At 41.7% G+C, this 26,630-nt stretch overlaps 1 protein-coding gene across 2 annotated transcripts in view; it reads right to left on the reverse strand.

Moving 5' to 3' along the window:
• Window positions 1-452: 452 nt before the first annotated feature.
• Window positions 453-26,630, reverse strand: part of WDTC1 (WD and tetratricopeptide repeats 1) — a 31,759-nt gene continuing 5,581 nt past the window's right edge. The window contains exons 2-16 of one of the 2 annotated variants that reach the window (XM_020810691.3): window positions 25,434-25,582; window positions 23,893-23,976; window positions 19,993-20,039; window positions 18,283-18,394; window positions 13,369-13,556; window positions 12,615-12,797; window positions 11,409-11,503; window positions 11,046-11,161; window positions 9,075-9,150; window positions 6,001-6,097; window positions 5,130-5,303; window positions 4,304-4,539; window positions 3,600-3,765; window positions 2,156-2,348; window positions 453-1,456 (exon numbers count right to left, since the gene is read on the reverse strand). In XM_020810691.3, the coding sequence (XP_020666350.1) occupies window positions 1,259-1,456; window positions 2,156-2,348; window positions 3,600-3,765; window positions 4,304-4,539; window positions 5,130-5,303; window positions 6,001-6,097; window positions 9,075-9,150; window positions 11,046-11,161; window positions 11,409-11,503; window positions 12,615-12,797; window positions 13,369-13,556; window positions 18,283-18,394; window positions 19,993-20,039; window positions 23,893-23,976; window positions 25,434-25,556 (2,088 nt within the window). In that variant the 5' untranslated portion in view covers window positions 25,557-25,582 and the 3' untranslated portion in view covers window positions 453-1,258. Of the gene's footprint in view, window positions 1,457-2,155; window positions 2,349-3,599; window positions 3,769-4,303; window positions 4,540-5,129; window positions 5,304-6,000; window positions 6,098-9,074; window positions 9,151-11,045; window positions 11,162-11,408; window positions 11,504-12,614; window positions 12,798-13,368; window positions 13,557-18,282; window positions 18,395-19,992; window positions 20,040-23,892; window positions 23,977-25,433; window positions 25,583-26,630 lie in introns of both variants that reach the window. The other variant, XM_020810688.3, reaches the window with a different exon arrangement.

Here is a 26,630-nt window from a genome sequence, read left to right on the forward strand (position 1 = left end):
GATGGCTGGAATTTAGCATAAATACAGGCAAAATTGGGTCATTCAATAGTAGTGGAGGTGGGTGGACCAACCTTGTATGCCCTCTTAAATCAGAAAACTTAAAACAACAACAAACAAACAAACACTACAACTACATGTTAGCTGGGAAATTCTTGTGTTGAAGAGTAATTTATCCAGTCTCTGTGTCAAAGAATCCTGTTTACCAGAAGCGCAGCTGGGAAAGGGCAGAGGCTGCTTAAGAAGATTGCCAAGCCATGAAGTATTTCCTACACGTGCTGAAGGGGGTCATGCTAGCGATGGGGAGATGGAGAGGGCATGAGTTTGGCCAGGACCCACAAACCATAAACTAGCAAGCCCTGTAAGCAATAACATCCCCATCCACAAGCACCTGGTCACAGAGACATAGGAAATAAAACATTTTGGGAGAAGGGTATGGGGAAAAAATCCAGAAGTTTCCAAAACAGCAGCAAAATCAGATCTTTTTACTAGCTTGAGTCACATAGTTAACCAAGCCCTGGGTTGGTGTCTCTCGTTTTTACAGCCATTTCTCTTAGTCTCTGTACATGAAAGAAATAACATATACCACAGCCAGAAAATGAACTCTCTGCCTGGTGCTATGTATTCTGCCACCTCCATACTTAACTAAGGTGCTCATGTTTACTTGGCTACTTTGTCATCGTCAGGTTTTAGATGCAAGGATTGGAAAATACTTATCAGCTGTCCTACAGGCTGACTGAGGGACCAAAAGGGCCAGATTACAAACCCATAGCTAGCAGCACAGCAGGCAAACCAAAATTCAGAGACAGAGATCACTGCATGAAACTTAATTCCACCATCCCTGCCCTAGTTTACATTTTTATTGAGTTTCAAACATCCTCTCTGCAACACTACTTTGTGTAGGCAAGGCCTCCCACCATCCAGGCTAGGCAGCAGGAGAAAAGAAGATAGTTACCAGTTTTGTTTCGATTTTACACTGCTTGTCAACAATGTAGAAAAGAAATCCTTGCACAGATGTATAGTCTGCTAGGAGGCAAAACTCAACAGGCTGCATTACCATGCTGCTCAACAGTGGAACAGGGCAAAGGGGAAGAAAACTGTAGCAGCAGTTAAACAAAGCCACTCCTGTCCCTGCTGGCATGTCCTACTCTGTGCATAGTGTGAAACAGTGCAGTCGTTCGTCAGAGTTCAAACAGAGCAAACTAGATTTCCCTTCAAACAAAAAGAAAACAAAAGTAAGGGAAGGAGAGGCAATTCAGCTTTAGCTGGTCCGGCAGTGGACCTGCCCCTCAGAGCCATCTTCATCGTCTGAGCCTCCAGCTCCACCACCGGTCAATCCAGTGATCCGGTAGCCCATGTTCAAGAGCATGACCTCCAATGGGTCAGCATTCATTCGCCTTTGGTTGGCTTGGGAAGCGCCTTCCATGTCTTCTACCACCCGGCCATTCAGTGCTTCACTCTGTAAAACAAAAGAGAGGAAAGGATAGTGGGCCCCAGGAGCTCCTTGGCTGAGATCAACCCAAAAGGGTGGGGCTGCTGCTACTGCTCCCACCACAGATCTTCAGGTACCATTTGCTACACACACTTGATCTTAGCCAAAAGGTCGAGAAGCGATACCATTAGATACAGCAGGATTGGCCCAATTTTCACACAGGACCCATCGGAAGCTACACCCAGTCCCCAAATTATGAAAAATTTAGAACAAAATGCTACACCCAGTTTTGATTAGAGGCGGTTAAGAAAGGGGGGTTGGCATTACATTTAACAACAAACTCACCAAAAGCAGAACATTATCTGTTTTCAAAATTTTGCAAAACATTCCCCCCCCCCCCAAAGGGCACCTTCATTAATAAGCAGCAACATTTCACTAAGCCCTCTTTCACTTTTCCCCTTTATGCAAATGGGAACTGGTATTAAGATTTCAGCCAACAGGATTACTTCTGAAGAAGATATAGAGTTAAGAAGCTCATTCCATTTTGTAGGAACTTCCCCGTCCTAATACAGTCTTGCCTGATGCTGCAGGAATTCTCTGACAAAATGTCATGCTCTGCAGAAGGAACAAAGCGATCTGAGGAAGATTATAGGCTCCTGCCCAGTGCTAAGTTCTCCTGCCCATACAGTCCCACCCAAGTCCCACTCTGCCTGCCTATGGTCTTACCTCTGGCCTAGGATTCCACAGCCGTACAACAGGGTCAATGCCACTGGTGGCCAGGAAGCAGTAACTTGGATGAGGCTGGAGACAGTTGACAATGGACTCATCACCCTGCAGCACCCGCACCAGGTTGGTTGTTTCTTTCTCCCAGATGAAGAAGGAACCATCATCAGAACCACTGATAATGTATTGTGCATTGCTAGGAGGCATGAGAGTAGGGTAACATGTTGGAAAACACAGGACACATACAAAGTGACCAAAACCAGAGGCAACACTGGAAAACCCATGTTTTGAATTACCACTCCAATCAAGTCTGACCACTTCCAGCAGCATCTGGAAGGCCACACGTTCTCCATGCAGTTACTGAGATTGTACATAACACAATCTGTACCCTACCTGCTTTCCTTTATTCATATCAGAGTGTTGCACAATTCAAGATTATGGACATATATGAAATACAGGTAAAATTAAAAACAAATTAAAATGTATTCGCGAAGGCTTTCACAGCTGGGATCTAATGGTTGTTGTGGGTTTTTCGGGCTTCTTGGCCGTGTTCTGAAAGTGGTTCTTCCTAACAGTTTGCTGTCCTCTGAAGATGCCAGCCACAGAGACTAGCGAAACGTTTGGAAGAACCACTTTCAGAACATGGCCAAGAAGCCGGAAAAAACCACAACAACCAAATTAAAATGTACTGCATAATTATAAGTACCATATCCAATTAAACCATTTGCCAATTTAACACAGTACTATCTACTCTAATCGGCAGTTGACTTCCAAGGATTAGATCTTTCCCAGTTATGCTGCTGGAGATGCTGGTAACAGAGTGAGACAAATATGGCTTAGAGAACACATGCAATTCTCCAAGCCACCCCATGCCCATCAGCTAAAAAATTATTATTATTGACCAAATGCAAACCTATTTCTACTCCTGGAGGCCTCCAAGAATTGTGGTGTTCACATTAAGGATGTTGATCAAAGAGAAATCAAAACTGGTCCTCTTTTAAGTTCCCTAGAAAATGACAGTTTCCAGCCAGTTCTTGACCTGGTACAGCTCTGTGGTGGGGGCTGGTGGTGAAGGTTTGGGCTTTAGGCCTACTGCAGTTGCTCAACCTGTGGTAACAGTAGGTATCAAGGGCTGACCTGCGATCTCCCACATGCTAATATCTGTTCTAGCACCAAATGCAAGATTCCTGTAGGCTATAATAAAGATAGTGGGATCCTGCCTACACATGCAACTCTCTTGCCACCACGGCCATTTGTGGCACCCACGCTGCTAGTTAGCCACACCTGGCTTCTAAAAATTCTGTACATGGGAATGAGGTACAGAGCAATCCCACATACCTTTCAAAAAAACACTTAAGGCCAAGGTTTACATTCTGGGACATTCAGTGGGCAACAAAATGTAACGGAAATCCCACAACAGAGCTTGAGAGAGGTCCACTCCCCATACCTGCCAAAAAAGTTAGCTTCCTTGATGTCTGTGGTGGTGTTGCAATGGCCACAGTATCTGAATTTGTAGTCATAGCTGCGCTCCCTCAGTACCATCTCATCCTCTGAGATGGAATCTTTGCGCCCAGTTGCTCGAAGCCAGATGGGGCCGCTACCTTTCTTGTCTTCTGCTGAACAAAGTAAAGAACCAGTTACTTTTTTGTAATCATTTCTCAACAACAGAAAGCCTTACTATCTCACACCCTGCCCTACTTCACCCTGGCACCTTCTTCGCCACCACCATCTCTCCCTTAATTTCCAGAGACTATAAAACCGAACACTACCAACACCATCTGAGCTGGGGCCCAAACGCTGGCCATTCAGTTCCAAATCGTTCTCATTCTTCATGTGGGATAGATGAGACAAGACATTGAAGGTTTTTACTTGATTTCATAGTAGTCAGAACTTCAAAGAGGATTGTGCCTGTAGGACTAGTGAAGCTGGATTTCACGCTGTGCTTCTTTCTTGACCTAAATACTGTATTACCTTCTGCATCCTACCCATCTTCTCCTTGCCCAGAAATGGAAAAAGTTAGTCTTCTGAACTCAGCTCTCAGCCAGTGTAGCCCAAAAAGTATGATAACTTCTTCCGAGCTGTATATCTGTTGCATGAGGAAAAAGACAGAGACAAAAGGGAAAAAGAACCACATTTTCTGCAGGTCCTCACCATTATCGCTTTTTGAAAAGAGGGCTGCATTGATGTCTCGGTCCAGAGCATCACAAGCACTGCTGTGGGCTTGTTCCGGGAACTTTCCTTTGAAGTCATCCAGACACTCCAGTGCTTCTGCCACATACTTCAGCTCAAAGAGACAGCGGGCCAAGCGGAAGTGAGCCTTAAGGTGGCATGGATTCAAGGAAATGGCCCTTAAGCAGTCTCTCAAAGCATCATAGTGATCCCCGTCCCTGCAAAGGGAAGAGATTCAGATCTCCACAGGCCAAAGAGCTTGGATATTAATTTCTTCCTCCACCTACCTAAAACCCACATTTCTTCTTACATCAGTGTATGAACCAGCCTTACACAGAGTCAGATTGTTGCTCTTATTAGCGCAATACTGTCTACACTGACAAGTTCCAAATTTCCAGGGTTTGGGATGGGAAACTTTCCCTACCTTGCTCCCAATGCTAGCGACCCAATGTGGGATCTTCTGTATGCAAAATCTGTGCTCAGCTACTGAACTATGAAAGAGTCTACATTTCCTTCAAAAAGAAACATTTCTTTCCTTCCAAATGGTCCTATTGTTTGCATATAGTCTACCAGAATGGAAGGACAGAGAACTTTCTTTTTGCTGGGAGAGCAAATTAAGCTGTACAGGTTAGAAGGAAACTCCTGTAGCTACGCTGCTGAGAGGCAATAACCCAAAGCCCAAACAGCTTTAGCAAGTGCATTGACAGCCACTCACAGCAGTGATACTGTGCATTTTGGGAATGTAAGAAATGCTTTCGTGCTAGGTGACAAGGGAGGCTTGTCCCATGGAGAAATTGTGTCTGCTCACCATTTGCGCTTCATGTAGGCAGCCGCTCTATTTCCATACAGCATGGCATTGCTGGGGGCTCTCTGCACAGCTTTGCTATAAAGCTGGATGGCTTGAGTCCACTGTTGACAGGCAAAAGCCTCATTGGCCTGCAACTTAATTTTCTCCAAGTAAGGAGGTAGTTCCACCTGTGGACTAAAGGAACAAAGAAAGCTGAAAAGAGCAAATTACCTTCAAGCCGTAGAACCCTCTTCACTCTTTCCTTTGCAGTTTATTAAGCTTTTACCCTACCATGTGGCTAGGTTTGCCAAATTCATATCCATACCAAAAAAAGGAAGGGAGATACAACAGAAAAGGGATACATTTACAGCAACTTTTTCCCAAACCGGGGCCTTCCAAATGTTTTGAACCACAACACATGGCCACATTGGATGGCCGTTATGAGAGCTGCAATCTAATACATGGAAGTCACCATGTTGAGAAAGGCTGGCATAACAAATGGATAGGAGGGAGTCTCCTGTCATCCCTGATAGCTGGTCATATAGTCCAGGTTCTCCCCCTCAGGGGGACAGGCAGGAAAAGTTGCACATGAGAATTTGGGGCTGGCCAGTGGTAAACATGGCAACTCATTGGAAGAGGTCAACCAGTGATTCCTGGTAAAGAAGGGAGGAAAAGAGCCATGTGTGTCATTTTGAGCTCACTTGAGAAAACGCAGGACATAAACATTAGGAATACTTCTGCAAAAATCTCCAAGCCTAAAAGATTAACTTGGTCCAAACAAGCCTCAGGGGGTAATGTTTCAAAAGGGTTATGGAAACATAGAAAACATTACCTAAAACACCTGTACTCTGCCCCAGAACCTTGCAATAGCAAGGCACAAGTAAAATCTTACCTTGTGTGTGCTCGCCCCTCAGAAAGCCTAAACCCATTGCTGTGGAGATGGATGCCATTTGATACTCCATTGGTCGATGTTTTCCCATTCTGCACTTCTGAGGACGGAAAGAAACCAAGTGTAAGCAGACAATGGCTGAATATCATATCATTCCTCACTCTTCTTTTCTCAAGCTACACATGCCCAGTTCTTTCGGTCTTTCCTCATAAGGCTTGGTTTCCAGCCCCCTGATCATCTTTGTTGCCCTCCTCTGAACTTGTTCCAGTTTGTTGGCATCCTTCTTAAAGTGCGGTGTCCATAACTGGACATACTATACAAGATGAGGTCTAACTAGTGCCAAATAGAGGAGAACTAGTACTTCACAGGATTTGGAGACTACATTTCTGTTAATGCAGCCTAAAGTCGCACTGGATTTTGCCATCCTGATACAATCCCTGCAATTCTTTGCTACTTGTCTGTACTCTTCCTTTGTGACCTGGCCTTCCTTCCACTTCCTATATGTGATTTTTTTCTGTTCTTTTTTGGACAATTCATAGCCTTCATTTATTGTATCCAGTCATGGGAGTTGTCCCATCAAGTTTCAGTTATTCCTATCAAGTTGTATTTGCCCTCCTGAAGTACAATTTCCAGTTGCTCTTCTTCGCTTCCCATACTCCTAACATTCACACATCAACGCTGGAGACTGTACGACTTGTGACCTGCTTTCCTTTGTACATTTTTATGAAGACTGTTATTGGGCCTGATTAGAGGTGCTTGCTCTGTTCTTCTTGTGCATAAGACGTCATTCTATCTTTACTTCTGTGCTACTCTTTTCTTTTTGTAGGGTGTGAGCTCAGTGACTCTATTTGACTGAAGTTCAGCCTCTCTCATGTCCTCCCACAGGGTCACCTGTATGCCTTCTACATGCTGTCTGCCAGACTCCTCTTCAAAAAACTGGAAGTAGTTTTGCAGTTCCACTGGTGAAGAATGTCTTCTCTTTTTGCTCCTAAAGGTGACTTTTTCATGGTGCTTCCTCCACTACATTTATTCCCTCCTCTACATTCTCCTCCTCTGCTTTGTCTTGCTGTTCTTCCACCTCCAGTGTCTTCCTTGGCAGCATCTGCTCACAAGTTTTATGTGCTTTTCATCTTCTCTTCTAGCCTTAAATGTGCCCACGTTGCTTCTGTTCTCTTACTTTTTCTCCCAACAGTGCAACCAGTTGGCACTTGCTGTATGTGTGTAAGCTGTGTTGTACTCAGGCATAAGACAAACATTGCACACACTTTGCTGATCATTACCACTGAAGTGTTTCCTCCCCCAATAACTGCTATTACTTTTTTACTTCTGTTTGTCTATGGTCCCTTTTCCTTTGTCTTGTCTGCCTTAAAGGATGCTGGGAAAATCCGCTAATATATAACTGTGGCAATCACCGTGCTTTGGCTCAGATAGAAGATTATTTGCATGTACCAATGACAGTTGTTGGGAAGCAGAGCCAGAGAAACTAGAAAGGAGGGTTGAGTCAGAGTCTAGAGTTAGTTCGGTTTAGACAAAGTTTCGAGGTGAGATAGTTTGGGTTTGAGGCAGAGAGAGAATTTAAGGAGTGAATAGTCAGAGTGTTATCCGTACTAGTTAAGATAGAAAAGGTTAAAGCAAACTACTGAAGCTTTGTGTTACTTTAAGAATGTGCTTAAGAATTATTCCTGAAACAACTTGTAATCAATAAACCTGTTCTTTTTTCAAAGTTAAGTACTGAATGGACCTCAGTCTTTATAGGAAACATAGTTGGTAAAGAGATCAACTGGTGGCAGTGACGTAAAGGGCGTGTTGGGATACTCCGTGAGCTCATTGTTTGGTGAAACAAGCAGGGGCCACATGGGTAAATGTCACAATAACTATATCCAGAAACCCAAAAAATTGTTAGGGGCCTCTCCCCTCAAACTCTTGTTAGCAGCTCTCCCTGTTTACTCACTTTGGTCACTTCCTCTCTGGGATTTGTTTCAATTTTATTCCTGTGCTGTGCTCTGTTATGAGTCAGCAAACAGAAAGGAGACAGATGGAGAGATGACTGTCTTCTGATTACCCAGTTGCCACAACAGCCTCATATCTAGTTGACACAGTGCCCACACACATTTTATTAATTTAAGGTCTGGACAGAACACACTGCAACAGACATATCATGGCATACTTTATAGAGGATTCAAATGCCTTTGAGCCTTGCTCTACAATAGGATTTGTAGTCCTCAACCAGCAGAGTATGTTGTAGTAAAGTCTCCTGCATTTACCTGTTCTGCTGAATAACTTTTATATCACAGATCCCTACTTTGTACCAGCAGTCACCACTGTAGTCTGTTCCAATTTTGTTAAATCAGCATCAAAGGAAGTACAGGTGTTGGGAAATAGTTCTCAAGTGGCATATTCTAGATAAATGCTTGGTAAAAAATTCCCCAACTTCACACAATGGAGCTATATTGGACTACAATCCCCACTGCAGCCAATATGATCACAGTACATGATCAGCCATAGAGTTCTATCTCACATGTATTTTTCTCACTCCTGTTTCTCTCTCTGAAGGAAATAAGCTGATATCCATTACAAACACTTGGGTTTGGCTCTACATTATATTCTGCCATTCCAAGGCTTCCTTTAAAAAAAAAAAGCCACAGCATGCCATAGTTCATTTTTCATATCTAATGTCACCAACAAAAACCATATATCTTTGTCATAAGCACAGCTGAAGCCAAAATAGACACCTAGCATTTACTTGAAGTAGGGGCAGAAGGAGAAACCTCTCAATATGTAGAATACAGCAAAACCTGCTTGGTGATTCTGGTCTGGGGTGTCCCCGGTTTATGAAGAATTAATTAATATGTCTGCTGAAGAAAGAATTGTCTAAATTTCCTGAAACTGTGTTGCTGCTCTCTCCCCATAGACACTGCTCCAGAAAATATCAAGGGAATGGTCACACTAATTTTGAAATCTATGCCAGGTGCCATGAGGGATATAAGCTTAGCCAACAATTCAAACAAAAGCAGGACACAGGAGATGAACACAGCACAGGCCCTTGTTTTACCTAAAGAGAACTGTGGTGCACTTACCTCCTGAAGTGTGACATTTCTTTGGCAGAAGAAAAGTATATGGCCGCTGCTTGTAAGTCAGGTCAAATAAGTAAACCTAGATATAAAGTAAAGCAAAGCAACAAATTTGCGGACGACATAAGTAAAGATAAGCAAGGAATAAGACAACAACTGGAGTTCCTTGTGCACTTTTCCTCTTATTCACTCACATACATACACGTGGAATACAGAAAGCAAAGTAAAAATGGATTCAACAAGAGGCACTTGATCTGCTACCATGAAAGTTGGTGGTGGACAGGACAAATATCTAGCAATGTCCAAAAATAGAAGCATGGATTTCAGAGCTTTATCAAAGATATAGAAAGAAAAAAATCTGTATCAGACATGGGCAGCCTGTGACCTTCTAGATATTGTTGGGCTGGACCCACATCCATTCCAACATTTGGAAGGCCAAACATCACTCACTCCAGTTTGTATCACAGAAGAAGTTAGTAACGCTATTTGAGTTCTTGGAAGTTTAAAATCTAATCACCTGTTTGATCCAGGAAAAAGGCTTGTCTGATCAGGGCAGGTAACAGAAAGAGATTCTGGGGCTTACAGTAAAAAAAGTCACTTCTGCAAGTATTGGTCCAGATGCAAGATTGTAAGAATGACTGAGGAAGCATTCCTAATTAATGACCACCCATCAAATAAACATGGGTTCATACGAAATATTAAGGTCAGTCACCTGGTGTACCCTCAATGGTATTTCAAAGAGTACAACTCACAGTTTCAGCTGCAAATCCTGAAATAAGGCTATTCCACAATGTTTCCATGTGCTTAATTAAACAAATAAGGGACGTGGTGGCGCTGTGGGCTAAATCGCAGAAGCCTGTGCTGCAGGGTCAGAAGACCAAGCAGTCGTAAGATCGAATCCACGGGATGGAGTGAGCGCCTGTCGCTTGTCCCAGCTCCCGCCAACCTAGCGGTTCGAAAGTATGCAAATGCAAGTAGATAAATAGGGACCACCTCGGTGGGAAGGTAACAGCGTTCCGTGTCTAAGTTGCACTGGCCATGTGACCACGGAAGATCGTCTTCGGACAAAACGCTGCCTCTATGGCTTGGAAACGGGGATGAGCACCGCCCCCTAGAGTCGAACACGACTGGACAAAAAATTGTCAAGGGAAACCTTTACCTTTACCTAATTAAACAAATATGGAGTTAAATTGGATGTAGGAAAAAGAAAAGGCACAAAATGTTAGAAAAGGGGACAAGGAGACCTTCAAGTGCCATGTTCCCCCGAAAATAATACAAGGTCTTATATTAATTTTTGCTCCAAAAAACGCATTAGGGCTTACTTTCAGAGGATGTTTTATTTTTTCATGTACCACAATCTACATTTATTCAAATACAGTCATGTCATCTTCTGGTTGCTGCACAATGGTGGAGGGCGGGGTTTCATTTAACTGGGGCTTATTTTTGGGGTAGGGCTTATATTATGAGCATCCTGAAAAATCATACTAGGTCTCATTTTCAGGGAAACGGGGTATATAGAAGTGGGATCTGATCTGAGCTCATATTGTTTCAGATCCAAGTCTGGGACATTATCAGACAAAACAATATTTTGTTGTAAAATTCCATATAAAGAGAATTTAATATTTTATTTGATCAATTAAGCACACGGAAGCCTTGCCAGGTTTTGAGTGAATACTGCAGCAACTCTGTGGATAGAAAAGCTAGCAGCACTCAAAACAAACTGCTGTGTCCATTTATGAGAAGAGGAGAGTGGGAAGTCCTCCAGGTTTGTTTTTCAGCACCTTGTAGATAGATTGAAGGCCATCCTAGTGGTGCTTTTCTTGACCCTTCTGAAACCTTCGAGTAATCTTCCAGCTCAGTTTTGGGTATTCAAAGTAACAGATTAAAGTAGGGAAATGTAAAAAAGCATTACCAACAACAACAAAAACTCCTTTAACAACATTTTATAATGGACAGGTCTCCCAGTAGCTCTCTTACCTGCTCTCCTCCCATGTTCACCAAGAGCTCTGTACCATCAGGACTGAAGGTGACATATGTCGCTACCAGAACTCTCAGCCGGTTATTGTAGTCAGGTAATTTCACTGGAAGATGCCCTGCAGAAAGGTGAAAAGGATGGCATAGTTTATCTGAACAGCTAGTTCACTCTGCAGCACACACTAGCAGTGAACGAAAGAGCTTATATAGTGAAACTACACATACAACTTAGAGCTCATAGGAACCATGTTTAAGTCAACCAGGCCCACTCAATTAAATGCATTTCCATTTTATCCCATTAAATGAGCCAACAAAACCAGCACTTAAAAATACATTAATCAAGTGGCCCCTCTGGCAACAGTATACCTGCTACATAGTACTGAGCTGCACCATCTGGGAGGGGTTTCTGCCGATCACAGAACGTATGGACTCCAGCTGTGGGATTCTGTTTCATGGTTTTTCTAGCAAGAAAATAGATGTTTTGTTTTTAAGGACATTAAATAGCTGCTTTTCTTAGGACAATTTAAGGTCAAAGGAGTTACATCAAAGGGTAAACATACCCAAATTACTGGGAAAATATGTACATTTACTGGAATACTCCAAGTCATAAACCATTATTTGTTCTTGGAATATGTGCCTGCAGGCATGCAATGGCAGAGTTTGTTATTCATACAGTGATGTATCTGGCCACTCCCACTTATAGGATGAATTAACCAGAAGCATTCAAGCAAGATGCTTCAGAATTCTGACTTACTACATCCAAAATAACTAAGATAACATCCCATACATATACAGCTTTGCTGAGATTTTCAGGTAGAAACAGTAGATCTGTCTGTCATCAGCATAATAATAATACCACAGTAAGAACCTCCAAATGACCTTCCCTATAGTTCCATGAGGATATTAAGAAGCACAGGGAACCAGTTTGGCCCTTTTGGCATCCCATGTGCGAAAGGCCACAGCACAGAGCAAAAGACCCACACTGCTAACCACAGAGACTGTCCCTCAAGGAAGAGTAGCAGTTACTCTAATACTGTGCCACCCAAGCCCAACCTGAAGCCCCAGGAGGATACCATGGCCAGTTGTACCAAAACCAAATCAGAACATCCAGAAGAACTAATCAGGATGACCTTCTGTCAAAGACAAGGAGACAAAGGCTGTTTGTGTCTCAGTACCATAATGGAATAAACCTAAAAAATCAGTTTCCAGGAAGTGCTTTGAGGAAAGTGCTAATTGCTTTGAAGTTTCACACAATCTACCTTTGACAGATTTTGATAGTCAGGATAGATAAGACTCTAAAACATTCGCATTATGTGTCTCAGTCCCCCAGGTAGCTTGCTTACACCCTCATGTTTTCTCAAGACGAAAAATCTCTGTCAGATTGTACTGTGTCTTAGCTTTATCCATCTTTGACTCTTATATCATGGTGCCCCTTGCGGAGTCTGAACATGCACCCTTCCATACAGAGCGTGTAAACTGATTCTCGAAACTTCCTTCTTCTGGATTTAAATTTATCACCTCTCCCACTTTAAAGCTTACTCTCACAACATGATCAGCTCCAGTGCCCATTACCTGTGGTTGTGGATCATGCGTATATCATAGATCCGTACAAATGGCCCACTGGCTCCCACCGCCAGGCAGTTATTGTCCTGGGGGTTGACAGTGAGACACTTTGCCTCTACAAGCTGCCCACAGTATTCTGTCAGATCTATCAGGACCTCAGAGTGTTTGCTGTTCTCTCGTAGATCATACTGTCTAAAAGGAGACGCAAAGCAAATTATTAGACATCATAGAAAGTATTGAATTAAGCTAAATACCATGCTTCAATTATTCCAGAACCTTGTCCATGCAGGTTCTCTTTGATAAGAAGTTGGAAAGTTCAAGAGCACACCTCAGTAGTTTCTACCATCTCCAAATAAAAGGATTTTGGACCACTCAGCAGGCCTGTATAACAACTTTTCTAAATCTTTGGAGAGCTGCTGCCAATCAAAGCAGGTGATTGGATTTGATGACCAATGGCTTGAGCTTGTAAAAACTGTTTCTTTGAGAAACAACTTCTAGAATCCCCCATTCAGTATGGTGATGGTCATAGTGCTAAGGGGATTCTGAGAGTGGTCATCTAAAAGGTACCTCATTCAAGTTCTGTGTACAACATAGAATAAGACAACATTATATCTATACTATCACCTGAAATTGGTTCAGCAGCTATAACTTTCACCCTTTCCTTATGCCCAAAAGAAAATTCCTACCATCCCAACAAAACCAGAGTTCCTTTGCAAGAAAAGATCTTGTTGTCCACATTAGAAGACCATGAGAGCCTTCATACCTGATCAGCCCATCTTCAGCTGCACTCCAAAAAGTGTTGGGCCACATGGGAGCCGTGGCAATACGCTTGACTCTGTTCTTGTGATCTCCAAACATATGGATGGTTTCTTTCACAGTCAAATCATGGACATGCACCTTGGAATCAGCAGCCCCAGTAATGAGTATCCGATCCTCTGCATGTGGCAAGAACTGTAAGAAACAAGCAAGGTATTCAAAACAGTAAGCACTCAAGAATAAGAACACCTTCCTCATAAGAGATAAGCAGATATCCTGCCATAAGACAAGAGATTTCTTGAAGAATCTCTGTGCAATACCATTTGGGGTTATAGAGACAAACCTCTACCCAATTCCTGCAATGCCATAAATATTTCATTCCAGACATTGCCTTATCTACTGTGTGGCACATGAAAAGAATACTCAGACATGATGGTAATGTAAGTAATGTGTATAGAAAGTATTTATTGCAGCTGAAGCCCATTCCTTTCTCCCACGCCACATAAAATCTTAGAACAACTGAGTTGGAAGGGGTCTATAAGGCCATCGAGGCCACCCCCATGCTCAAGGCAGGAATCCAAATCAAAGCTGATATTCAGTGCAGGAATCCAATCAAAGCATGGGGTTCCTGCTCCACTCGCAACTACCATTTCACTGTTTGCACAGGGGCTTGCATAGGCGACATTCAACAATACAAACAGCCCCTACCTACACAGAACTGCAGGGATTATATCTAAGCCCATGGGCTCTATATAGGTTCGTATGCTCTTACTAATTCCAATGTGCAAACAGCAGGCGGGACAAGTACACCATTCAAATGGGACTTATACGATCCTCTTCACTCATGTGCCAGACATCTACACATGCCTTTTTCCGATCTTATGAATCTACCATTCTGGACTGTGGAAGTAATTAAGGGAAAAATCTTAGTAAAAGTATCCAGTGTGGAAGAAGTCACCATAGTAGCAGCACATGCGGAGAAATTACAATGTTATTCAAAAGTTTCCAGTTCAATATTTGTTCCCTTCCCAGTCAATTTTGGGAAAGTCTAATCAAAAGCATTTGCTGTTTGTAGTTGGCTGGATCACTCTGAGTTAGGTTTCTGGCTATAAAACCAGGGGTTGGGAGTTCAATTCCCCCTCCATGCATCTCAGAAGAGCCACCCTGCGTGGCCTTGGTCACGCTGCCACAGTCCCAGGATGCATCGATAAAGGGAATAGGAAACCACTTATGAATATTACCCTATTTTTTGGTGTATAAAGAGACACTTTTTACTAAAATAATTGGAAGAGAAATTGAGTATCATTTTATACACGGAAGAAATTCAGCCGCATGCACGCTCGGGCGCCTCTTGCTGCCGCCCCCGCCCAATTGTCTCTTCCAGAGCTCACGGCTTGGCCCCTCCGGTGGCCCCGACATGGCAGCAGCAGCAGCAGCAGGCAGGCAGAGACGGAGGCGAAGGAGCATTCACACACACACTCGGGCGTCTCTTGCTGCTGCCTCCCCTGCCTGCCCGATCACCACCTCCACTGGGACTGACAAACTCAGCTCACATCGCCACCTTGTCCACTCTGGTGGTGGAGGCACCAGGAGGCAGAGGTGGGGGCAAACAAGCACTTGTGCGTGCTCAGTGCCTCTTCCTGCTGCCGCTGCCAGATCACCTCCTCCAGCAACGTGAGCTGGAGGTGAGCCCTGGCAGTCTCACTGGAGAAGGTGATCGGGTGGGCAGCAGAGGCAGCTGGAGATGGAGGTGGAGGAGCAGTTGCCCATTAACTGCTCCTCCGTTTCCATCAAGGGTCAAAATTAGGGGGTCATTTTATACATTGGGGGCTCGTGTACATGGAAAAATACAGTATATACCTAGAAAACCCTAAAAAGGGCTGCCCTAAGTCAGAATTGACTTGACAGCACACAATTATTATAACTGAAAGCCTATACTGTGATAAATTTCTAATAGAAAGCTACTCCTCTATGGTTCTATAGTAACTGCTACATCAAAAGTAAAACCTTTGGTTAGAACAGATTTAGTCTCATGTAGGCCTTATTACTTCAACAGTATAATGTTTTCACCTTTGGAGTTTTAGCATTTGCACACTTTTGTTATTGTGCATTCAGGCACGTATTTGCTCTTCTTCCTTTTGTGTGCATGTGTAGCATGTTTTACACTTTTGTTACTTCCTACTTTTCCTTTTACCACGATTTATGGATTTTAAATGAGGCACTTTCAGATTCTCATTAGGCAGGAGGGAGAGAATGATAAAAGATTATTTTTTATTTCATTCTGCTTTGAATTGCTATCTCTGTTTATCCTTTTTCCCTAGTCACTGTGGATTCCAATTTTTGTATTGTTTGTTGTTATTGTATTCATTTTTTTTCTGTTTAGGTTAAGGTTTATTTTTTTTTATTTAAAATATTTTTACCCTGTGTTTCTCCTTAAAAAGGACCCAAAGCAGATTACATGATTAAAATACAATATTGAAAGCTAAAAACTGTAAGTATACAAATACTAAAAGGGATCAAACAAATACCACACAGAAAAAATAATTAAAAGGTAAACAAAAGCAACAGCAAAAACACATTCAAAGCAGAAAGGCACAACAGTCCATTCAAACCCCTCACTCAGGCAGCCAGTGGATCAGGGAAAGCTTGCCTGAAGAGAAAGGTCTTTGTCTGCTTGCGGAAGGACAGCAAAGATAGAGCCAGCCTGGTACCCTGTGGGAGGGAATTCTGAAATCTGGGAGTAGCAACAGAAAATGCTCTCTCCTGTGCCCCTACCAAACACACCTGCGGTGGGACCAAGAGAAAGGCCTCTCCTGATGACCTTAACACCAAGTATGCTCACAAAAGGAGACATAGTCCTTGAGATAGCTCATAAGGTAAAGGTTCCCCTTGACATTTAGTTCAGTCGTGTCTGACTCTAGGGGGCAGTGCTCATCCCCATTTCCAAGCCATAGAGCCAGCGTTTATCCGAAGACAGTTTCCGTGGTCACGTGGCCAGCATGACTAGACATGGAATGCTGTTACCTTTCCACTGAGGTGGTACCTATTTATCTACTCGCATTTTTACATGCTTTCAAACACTCCGCTGCATGGATTCTTATGACTGCTGGTCTTCTGACCCTACAGCACAGAGGCTTCTGCAGTGCCACCACGTCCCTTGAGACTTGGGTACGATAGCTTGTACTCAAGCTGTTTAGGGCTTTATTGGGTTAGAACCAGCACTTTTGCTGGTTGTGGCCAGAAACTGAGTGTCAGCCAATAGAGCTACTATAAGGGTGGGTGGGTAGAGGTTATGTGATCCTTATGACCAGCCTATTAGCAATCTGGCTGCTGCCACATTTTGGACCCACTGAAGTTTCCAAAAACTTTCCAGAGGCTGCCCCATGTAGAGCACATGATAATAATCCTGGGATGTAACTAAGGCATGTATCACCATGGCCAGACCATGACTGACACTAATTTCCTGCTTTTGTCTTGTCAGTAGGTTAGCTCTGTAGAGGAGGAGAGGAGAATAGCATTCTCAGTGGGTTCAAGGAATACAGAATCTGCTAATCCAATTTTTAATTCAGTGGAATTCCCGTGAGATCAGAAAATACCCTAGAAGTCACTTATTTTTATCTGCCTGGATGAGGACTAAATATATTAAACAATATTAACTTAGTCGCAGAGTTGCAGCCGCCCTGTAACGTATTCTGTATTCAGGAATACATCATAATTTGGAGTTTGTGCTTGCTTACATCATCTCTTGTGGCAGAGCCAAGACACATCTGGTAACATTTTATCCTTCTTGGCCGGCAGATTGTCTTTACTTCAATTCTGATGTTAGCGGGGAAATCACTGCTAGCTTAGTTTTTCCATCCGCCATTCTTTCCTCTTCAGCCCTGACCGAAGGCATGCTGGACAAACCAGTCAAGCGAGTTGGCTACCATAAAGACAAGGGCCAGTAAGCATGAAGTGAACTTTGTGAGAAAATCCAGGCAGAGTCTTGCAATGCACGCTAGAGGTTTCTAATCAGAACAGCCAAATCACACAACTGGCATATTTGAATAGGAAACAAGGCAAACCCAACACACATCATGACAAATCAATCCAACCTGTAATTCTGTGAAGTCGTTTGCACAGAAACAATCTTACAGTGAGCCATGGCAAAGCAGGTAATGAAATCTGGACGTTATTTACGGAAACATGATTGAATGGACAAAGATTTGTACTCCCAAGTACAAATCCTCAGAGACTTATTCCTGCACAATTCCCATGTGTGAGCTATGCAACAGCACTGTCAGTTACTTGGGGCTACATTTTGAATTATTTACCTCTGAACGTCTTGGTCCAAAGATTAGAAATCTCATGCCTTTGAGATGTTTTGGACTCCAACTTCAACAGTCATCAACCACCACGAACAATGATTAGGGGTTATGGGAGTTGCATTTCATAACACCTGCAAAGCATCAAACTGCCTATCCCCACATAAGACTATCCTGAGCCAGACATACAGACTAGTGGATTTGCCAAAATAATGTCTAGTCTGCTTCCCAATCCTATTGGTTAAAAACCTAAGTTTTCTCTTCATTTATACTACTAAAACAGGGGTGGCCACACTACTGCCTTCCAGATGCTGCTCAAGATATAGACCAGGGGTTCTCAACCTTGGGTCCCTAAATGTTCTTGGACTAAAACTCCCAGAAGCCTTCTTTACTATCTGTTCTGGCCCCAATTTCTGGGAGTTGCAGTCTGATAACATCTGGGGACCAAACATTGGGAACCACTGCCATAGACAATGATGGCTAAGGCTACAGAAAGCTGGAGTCTAATGATTTGTAGAGTGACAGGGTTCACTCATCCCTGTGTTAAATGGAGGCCTTTTTTGTTTTTGTTTTTGCTTCTCCTTGGCTTTTCATTAGCTTGTCCAAATCCTACTTACTTTGACAGAGAATATGTTTGCTGTGTGCCCTGTATGCATGGAAAGCAACTTCTTATGATGCAGGGGATCCCACACAATTGTGTGCTGGTCATCAGAGCCAGAAGCCAGCAAGCTGAGAAGGAAAGGAGACACCGTGTTATAGGTTCAGCTGCGCTGGCAATCTGCAAAAGCCTGCTTCTATACCACACATTTTTCCCCACATCCATTTACACTTTGCCTTGAAACATATATTTGTAATTCAGATACTCTGAAATCTTTGCAGAACTTCAGAGTGCAGGAAGGAACCAGGAGGAAAAGCAGCTATCTCCATCACATCCAGGATAGTTTGAGAGAAACTAGATAAGATTAGCAAACTAATCAACAGGCAAATGATGTAGCATTGCATAGTTCCAACTAATATCTTTGACAGAAATTGTCCAGTTAGCCAGGTGAGCTTTCTATAGTTGTTTAATGGAACTACCTATCCTTTCCCCAAGATGCTTCCTACTGCACAAAGGCTTGAATCACAGACAATAATCAGTGTAACTTTACAGTGAGGACTGGTGTACTATATTCTGCCGTCTGAAGGGGAAACACAAGATGGCACACCCTTAGATTCCAAGTATAGAAGCAAGCCAACTGTTGGCAGTTAAATAACAGACACAAGTCGTGTAATACTCAAAGACAGGATCCTGTCTTCTGAAGCTCTACAGCTGCCTCTTGATCTACAGAACCTTCACTTTAGATGGCTAATGCACTCTGGTGCATGGTAGGACCAGGCCTGTTAAAAGCTTTCACATCAAACATGGCCCAGATCTATCATTTCTACAAGCCTCAAACCTTTACTGTGCAGACCTCAGCATACATGGCTTAAAGCAGGGTTGGGCAAAATGCATTTTTGTAGACCCCCCCCCGCCCCCCGTGTCACTCCAGGGCCTCCCTGGTTCAAGATAAAAAGTACTTTTGGGCAAAAAAAAGTCTTATTTTGGAAAAAAAACCCACCCCAAAACAAACAAACAAAAAGACCCTTCTCCTCTCCAAGATTAGAGTTCTCTTCTACTGGCCTTGGGAAGATTACCCTGAGACGCCCACTCCAAAAAACTCAAACTGAAAATATCACAGGACACTTCAAGTTTGACTTTCTTTAAAAATGCCATTCTTGGTCATTTTACTGTGATGTTGCCCACAATGGGGGCAGGTGGCTTGAATTTAGCCTCCAAGTCCTCAGATCTTGCCCACCACAGCTTAGACATATTTGGCATACCTCCTCGTTTCCTGCATTTAACTCTTCCTGAACACCACTACTTTGTATTACATGAACTAAAAGGTGAGAACTGCTTTACTGGATCAAGCCAAGCTCACATATAAGCAGCCAAAAGCCTCTAGACATTCCCAAACAGCGTATTAAAGATGATAGCTTCCTGTATACCAGCACTGGCTATTCAGAGACATATTGCCTCTCTGTATACACTATTTCACTTTATTGCTATGACAGGTAGCTGCTGACAGCTTCTAGTGACATCACAATTTGTGAACTGTACTTATTTTCTGTGCTTATCTATAAAAGATTACTGGACATGGAATAACAATAGCAAATGTGCTATTTTACTGAGCCCAACAGAGCAAATTAGAAAACAGCTGCTCACTCCAGTTTACACAATTTCCACCATCCCCCTCTGAATATATGTTACACTGTGCATTCAATCATCCTTTACATTAAAAGGTACTTACTTTCCCTTTTCATTCCATTCCAGACAGTTGACACAACCAGTGTGACCCTGAAGAAATAGGACAGGAACAGTTATATAAATTCTAGATGTAACATTGTTCCCATAGAAGGATATAATTACACACAGAGACACTCCTCTGGCTTGGATACATTCAGCTATACTTGCAATTTTCACCTCCTCAGACCTCTTAAGTTTAAAATTGTTATTCAGTGCCTCACATCACTTCCATTTCCTAGATACAATATGTTTGACTACTAACACATACCTCCTGAACAAATCTTCATAACAGGAGCGACTTGGAGGATATGAGAAGCAGCCTTCCACCTTCACAATGTTATAATTCATGTGATTAAGCAATAGGTAAGTACCGTATTTTTCGCTCCATAAGACGCACCTTTCCATAAGACGCACCAATTTTTTAGGAGAAGAAAACAGGAAAATATAATCTGTTTTCTTCGCTCCATAAGACGCACAGACTTTCCACCCCCCTGTTTTGTGGGGGGAAAAGTGCGTCTTATGGTGCAAAAAATACGGTATATAATCAGTAGGCAAGTATATAAAGATGGCTGGATAGCTCAGTGATTTAGGTATCTGGCTGGAATGCCAGAGGCTGGGAGTTTAATTCCCCCCATTGCCTCCTGGGAGAAGAACCAGCCGGTGTTGCCTGAATAGCTGCACAGTCCAAGGGTAACCCCAGAAGGGAATCGTAAACCACACCTGCGTATTCTCTACCTAGAAAAACCTGAACAGGGTTGCCAAAAGTCAGAATTGCCTTAATGACTTTATTTATTTGTTGTTGTTGTTGTTGTTGTTGTTGTTGTTGTTGTTGTTGTTGTTGTTGTTGTTGTTGTTGTTGCTGCTGCTGCTGCTGCTGTTGTGTGTGTGTGTTTGTGTGTTTGTGTGTTTGTTTGTTCATTCAATTTTTACCCCGCCCCCCTAGACAACGTCTACTCGGGGCGGCTTACAAAAATTAAAACAAATTAAAACAAATTAAAACAATGTAGAACAATATTATTATTATTATTATTATTATTATTATTATTATTATTATTATTATTATTATTATTATTATTATTATTATTATTATTATTATTATTATTATTATTATTACAAATTGAAAATCAACAGGCATATAGGGAAGTGACAAATTCTACAACGATTTAGACGTTGAAACTATGTATTTTAAAAAGGCTAAGCAGAGAGGAAGCAGATTTCATCATATCTGTAACAGATTTCATCATATCTGTAACATACAATCTGGGGAGATTTCAACTCTGTCATCTCCAGCCACAATCCAGAGAACCTTTCCCTCAATGAAGGAATTAGATATATTATATCTGGGGGGGGGGGTCCCACTGAAGTAATTAAAAAATAAAACAAAACCTTAGACACCATCAATCATGCAAAATATAAGCAACAGCAACAGACGCATGTATCAGTACAATGACATCTGAGTCCCAATAAGATGAGGGATAATTGAATGCCCATTAGAGATAGGTGGGAGGAGTCTTACAGCCCCCATCCAGAACAATGGAGGTGAGAAAGAGATTGTTACAGAGAGAAAATATACTTAGGACTCAACAAGAATATCCTATTTGCACTGATATGTTTATATGCCTTTAAAATCAAAATCATCCCTGTTATAGGGTCTCTGCATAATCCAAAATGGACTGTACTTTCGTGCTGATACATCCAAATTTGGCCATTATTAAGGACCAGCCTGAATGTGGCAATTTCCACATATGATTTACATAGGTGACTTAGCATTCAGCAGGTGATTAAATGGCTTTACATTAACTGAGATGGGCAATCAAATTTAAGCCTTTATCTGTAAAGAATGATGCTTTTGTTTATCAAATCTTTAGCTAGAATAAAAATTGTCCATCAGTCTTGGGGGAAGAGGAGGATAACAGAATGACATAGCCATGTTATATTTTCTGTTTGTAAAGTAATAATTAATATTGGAAGAAAAAGCATCAGACAGAAATATGATGAGAAGCTTTGTTGTAGTAGGAAATCCTTTAGAAATTAAAGTCACACAGTTCATTTGGTTCTGCCTTAAGAAAGCATCATATAATTTTGACTATCTTCTACTTGTTGTCTTAAGATATGATAAACACAATTTCATAAAAGCCTTGTTCAGAAAAGCAAATGTATCATAAAATTCCAGGATCAGTGTCGCCATTAGAAGCATTTATACAGGCAACCTTAATGGACAAAATTTCTGAGGTATAGAGACTTGCTTAAGAAAGACGGGGTGTTAAAGACTAAAAAGGAGCTAGAAGAACAGAAAGTCTTTCTAGATTGGTGGATGAGATTACAGTTAGACTCGAGATAAAACAATGGGTTTTTATGAAGGACAAACAACGTTGGGTAAACTATTGCTAGGGACAAATGATAAAATAATTAGAAGAATGTATGATGTTTAAATGGGGAAAATTTGCTTCACGGCGATCGGTTCCTTGCTTCGGGAATCGATTCTTCACTAAACGACAATTTTAAAACAGCTGATCGACGGCTCTCAATATGGCCGCTCGCTCTGCAAAATGGCTCCCCGCTGTGTTTAGGACGGATTCCTTGCTTAACAGGCACCGGAAAACGGCTGCCCTATGGAGGATCTTCGCTGCACGATGAGGTATTTCCCCCATTGGAACGCATTGAACCGGTTTTCGATGCATTTCAATGGGTTTTTTACTTTCGCTTGTTGACGATTTCGTTTTACAGAGATTTTGCTGGAACAGATTATTGTCGTCAAGCGAGGCACCACTGTACTAACAGAAGCAGTAAATGAAAGGTAATCTCAAAAAGGACTCAAAAACTGGAATTCAAAAGCTGGACTCAAAATATGGATTGGAAAACATAGATAAAAGTAGAATGTGAAGGTCCAATTAGAAAACGGAGAGATTAGTAACTGTAGCACTTCTGGTAAAACTTGTTAAGTTTTTTTAATTTTAATTTTTTTGTTATCTTCCTCTTTTAGCATAATTTATAAGTGGATATAAAAGTACTCTCTCACTCTCTGGAATTTTACCTTTCCCCCGTCCATATCTATTATCCCTGCCCCCCATCCCCCTACTCCCAATCCTATTCCCACTGAAAACAAATATACTGTATTTTTTTAAAGCCTTGTTCAGAAAAGGTATCTGATCTGAAACTTTAATTTCAACACTGCAAGTGCTGTTATCCTTAAAGCAATCCTGTAAGTTAGTCCTTTAAAAATATGTGGATATAAAAGTTAGAGACTAAAACAAAGCAAACCAATAATTTGTTAAAAGCAGCCTGATAAGCAGAAAGATTTCTGAACTGAGGACCTTCAAGATCACTGACCGTACTTTTAAGTTACTCTGATGAACAGGCTACAAAATTGACCCTGAGTGAGTTTTAATCTCATTTTTGCCATGAACCCCAACAGGCTGCTCAGCCTCGGTAATTGCCATGCCTCAATATGCTATTGTGATACAGGGTGACTGTGTTACAGAAAGCATGCTACAGAAGAGCTGTGCTAAATCTCAGAGTAGTGGTTCTCAGTGTCTGGCTTTCCAGATGTTTTAGACTTCAGATCCAGGAATCCTTCATCACTGAACACGCTAGTTGGGGCTTCTGAAAGCTGAAGTCCAAAACATCGGGAGGGCCACAGTTTGAGAATCAGGGTCTGATTAGCCGCCCAGAGTGGTCAATTGATCAGATGGGTGGGATATATATAAATAAATAAATAAATAAATAAATAAATAAATAAATAAATAAATAAATAAATAAATAAATAAATAAATAAATAAATCAATCAATCAATCAATCAATCAATCAATCAATCAATCAATCAATCAATCAATCAATCAAGGTGATCTGCAGTTGTTAGCACTAGACAAGTACTTATTTTGATCTTCTAGCATTTTCCAATTACCTGCAGCTCTGCCTCCAAGCCCAGGCGCTGGATGAATGGGTCAGTAACATGATAGTGTCGTTCAAAACCGAGGGCACCCTTCTCCTATAAAGAACAAAAAAAATCTTATGATTTTTGAAACACTACATAAGGGACCTTTTATAGCAAACATACTCAATCCTATTTGTTCCAATCAAGATTCAATGTAACACACACCACAATTCCACTATTACAAGATCTTGGAGTAATGGCTAGGTTGGCGTTTGACAGTAAGTTTATGCTCTGTTGAACTCTGGCTTCTTATCCATGTCTTGATTCATTTCCAGAAAGAAAACTGCAGTTTATTACTCACAAATCAAATTCAAAGCCACACTTTGTGGCTGAGTTACAAATTCTGGCTTGTTCATGGCTTAGTTATATTCACATTTCACCCTTTCCTCCAATGAGCCCAAGAAGGCCCTCCTTTCCACTTTGTCTTCACAACAATTCTTTGAGGCAGGCAGTGTTACCTCAGATTTGAATGACTTTGAAGTGACACAATTTCCATTTATAGTGTATGCCCAGCAGAAGGGGGGGGGGGGAAATGTGCAGCAAATTCCAGATCCCCATGGAGGTCTGTGGATAGATCTATAAGGATGATTGGTTAGGTTGGGAGACAAGAGACTATTTAGGGAAGATTTTATTATTGATGTTCTTTCTTCTGGTCTATTTATTTCTCTCTTTAAAATTATTTGTATTTATATTTGTCTTTTGAATAATTGTGTGATAAAGTTTTTTTAAAAAAGGAATGAGATCTGTGGTCCCTGGTGACGTATGTGTAATTTGCCATGGTATACTAATCAGGAAAACTATGGTCACCATAGCCTTGCTCTAAACGAGAATCAGATACCAAACACTGAAGTGAATTTCCTGTCCTTGCTGAGTTTGCCTAATTTGATCCTCACAGCAGAGCTGAGTAGAAGACCATTTTTCTCAACTTGGTGCTCTTCAGATCAACACACCTGGACAGCAATAGGCTGGTTTATGAAATGAGAGGAGTACCAGAAGGAATCTGAATACATAAGGGGTGGAAGGAGTATGCAAGCACATTCTTGTTAGCCAGGACCAATTGGAGGTACTTGCATCAGTGAGCATCTGCCAATGTCCACTGCCAACTCTTACTTGCTTCTTCACCTTCCTGTTTGCAGCCCTCTGTAAATAAGCATGCAGTGACAAGAGTGATGGGACAGAATGGCATCTTCCACTTCCCTTGGGCATACCCTCTGTTCATCTGTAGAGAATGGGCACTGAGGAACAGGACAAGTGAATGAACTCATGGAGGCGAGCTCAGTCAGATGAGAGCACTCCTAGGGCATTCTGTCCCAAGCCCCAGGGGGAAAAAAAAACAGATCTGGAATTAAACCACGTTCTCCCCTTGATGTCTGAATTGATTGTATGGGGTAAAGCTGCATCTGGGTTTTCTAACGTAGTAATGACCTACACTAACATGGGCTTTTAAAATATCATCATCTTTCCTTGTTCCCCTTCAAAAACAATTGACGCCTTTTAAAAAGAAGACACACCTTAAGTTGCCTTTGGATTAGGTCTCTAGTAATGTTTGTTTTTGCCATCTTCTCACAACTACGCCGATGAAAGCAAGCTAGTGGAGATGTTGCTGTGAATCCAAGCATTCCAGTAGAGTTCATGTCCACAGAGAAGACATTGAAATTACCTGTGGTCAAATAAAACAGTAGAAAATATTGTAATTATTTATACATGTAATTAAGCAGTATTAAGCAAAATTAAGAAAGAATAGCTCCTGACCACTATAATTTTAAAAAGATAGCTACAATAAGCACGCCACATGCAGAATTATGCAAATTTTCATCTATTCAAAGTTTATTGGGTTTACAGTATTATGCACAGACTCCATTCAACATTAATAGGAGTACCAACCAATTGAGAAATCGGCAGCAATCCTCTGTGTTCTGTGCATTTTGTCACAAAATGTAAAATCCTGTATTAGGTAAAAAGTCCTAACTCTCACCACAAAAATATGCTCAAAATTAATAGGCGAGCCTATAGAAACCATAAGAGTCATACCAGATCAAGCCAAAGGTTCTTTTAGCTCAACATGTTTACAAAGCAGCCACAGCAGCCAACCAGATGGTTTTAGGTGTGCAAAAAGTAGGGCTTGAAAATAATACAGTAGCTCTGTCCTCCTACAGTTACTCTTCAGTGACATACAGTCCTCTTTACCTGACATCACACAGACTAATATCCACTGATGGCATATTTAGAGACCCTTCCATTTTTGAGCAAAAAAACCTCTTTGGCTTTAAAAGCTTTAAAAGCCAATATGGTATAGAGACTGAAGTGCTGGAATATGACTCAGGAAGCCTGGGTTCTAATCCCTACTCAACCATAGAAATTCACTGGGGTGGGATGATAAATCACTGATTGAACGTCCAATACATTTTGACAACTCTGTTGGGCTTGCTGTAAGTTAGACATGCACTTGACAGCATGTAACAGCCTTTGCCTTTACCATCCATCATGCAAGCAAAGTAAAAACTGTGATGTTCTCCCAAGATAAATAACCAACAAAAGGAAGCCCTAAGGGTACAGGTGCAAATGGATGAAGTATTTTTTTTCTTTTATTGGTGTGTTTTAAGCTGTATTTGTAACTTTTTATGTTTGTGCCTGTTTATATTTTAACTGTTTTCTGTTATTCAATTTTAAAGTATCATGAATGCTATTTATAGGAGGAAAATGGCATA

Source organism: Pogona vitticeps, chromosome 9 (assembly GCF_051106095.1).
Source record: "Pogona vitticeps strain Pit_001003342236 chromosome 9, PviZW2.1, whole genome shotgun sequence".
Lineage (NCBI taxonomy): Eukaryota > Metazoa > Chordata > Lepidosauria > Squamata > Agamidae > Pogona > Pogona vitticeps.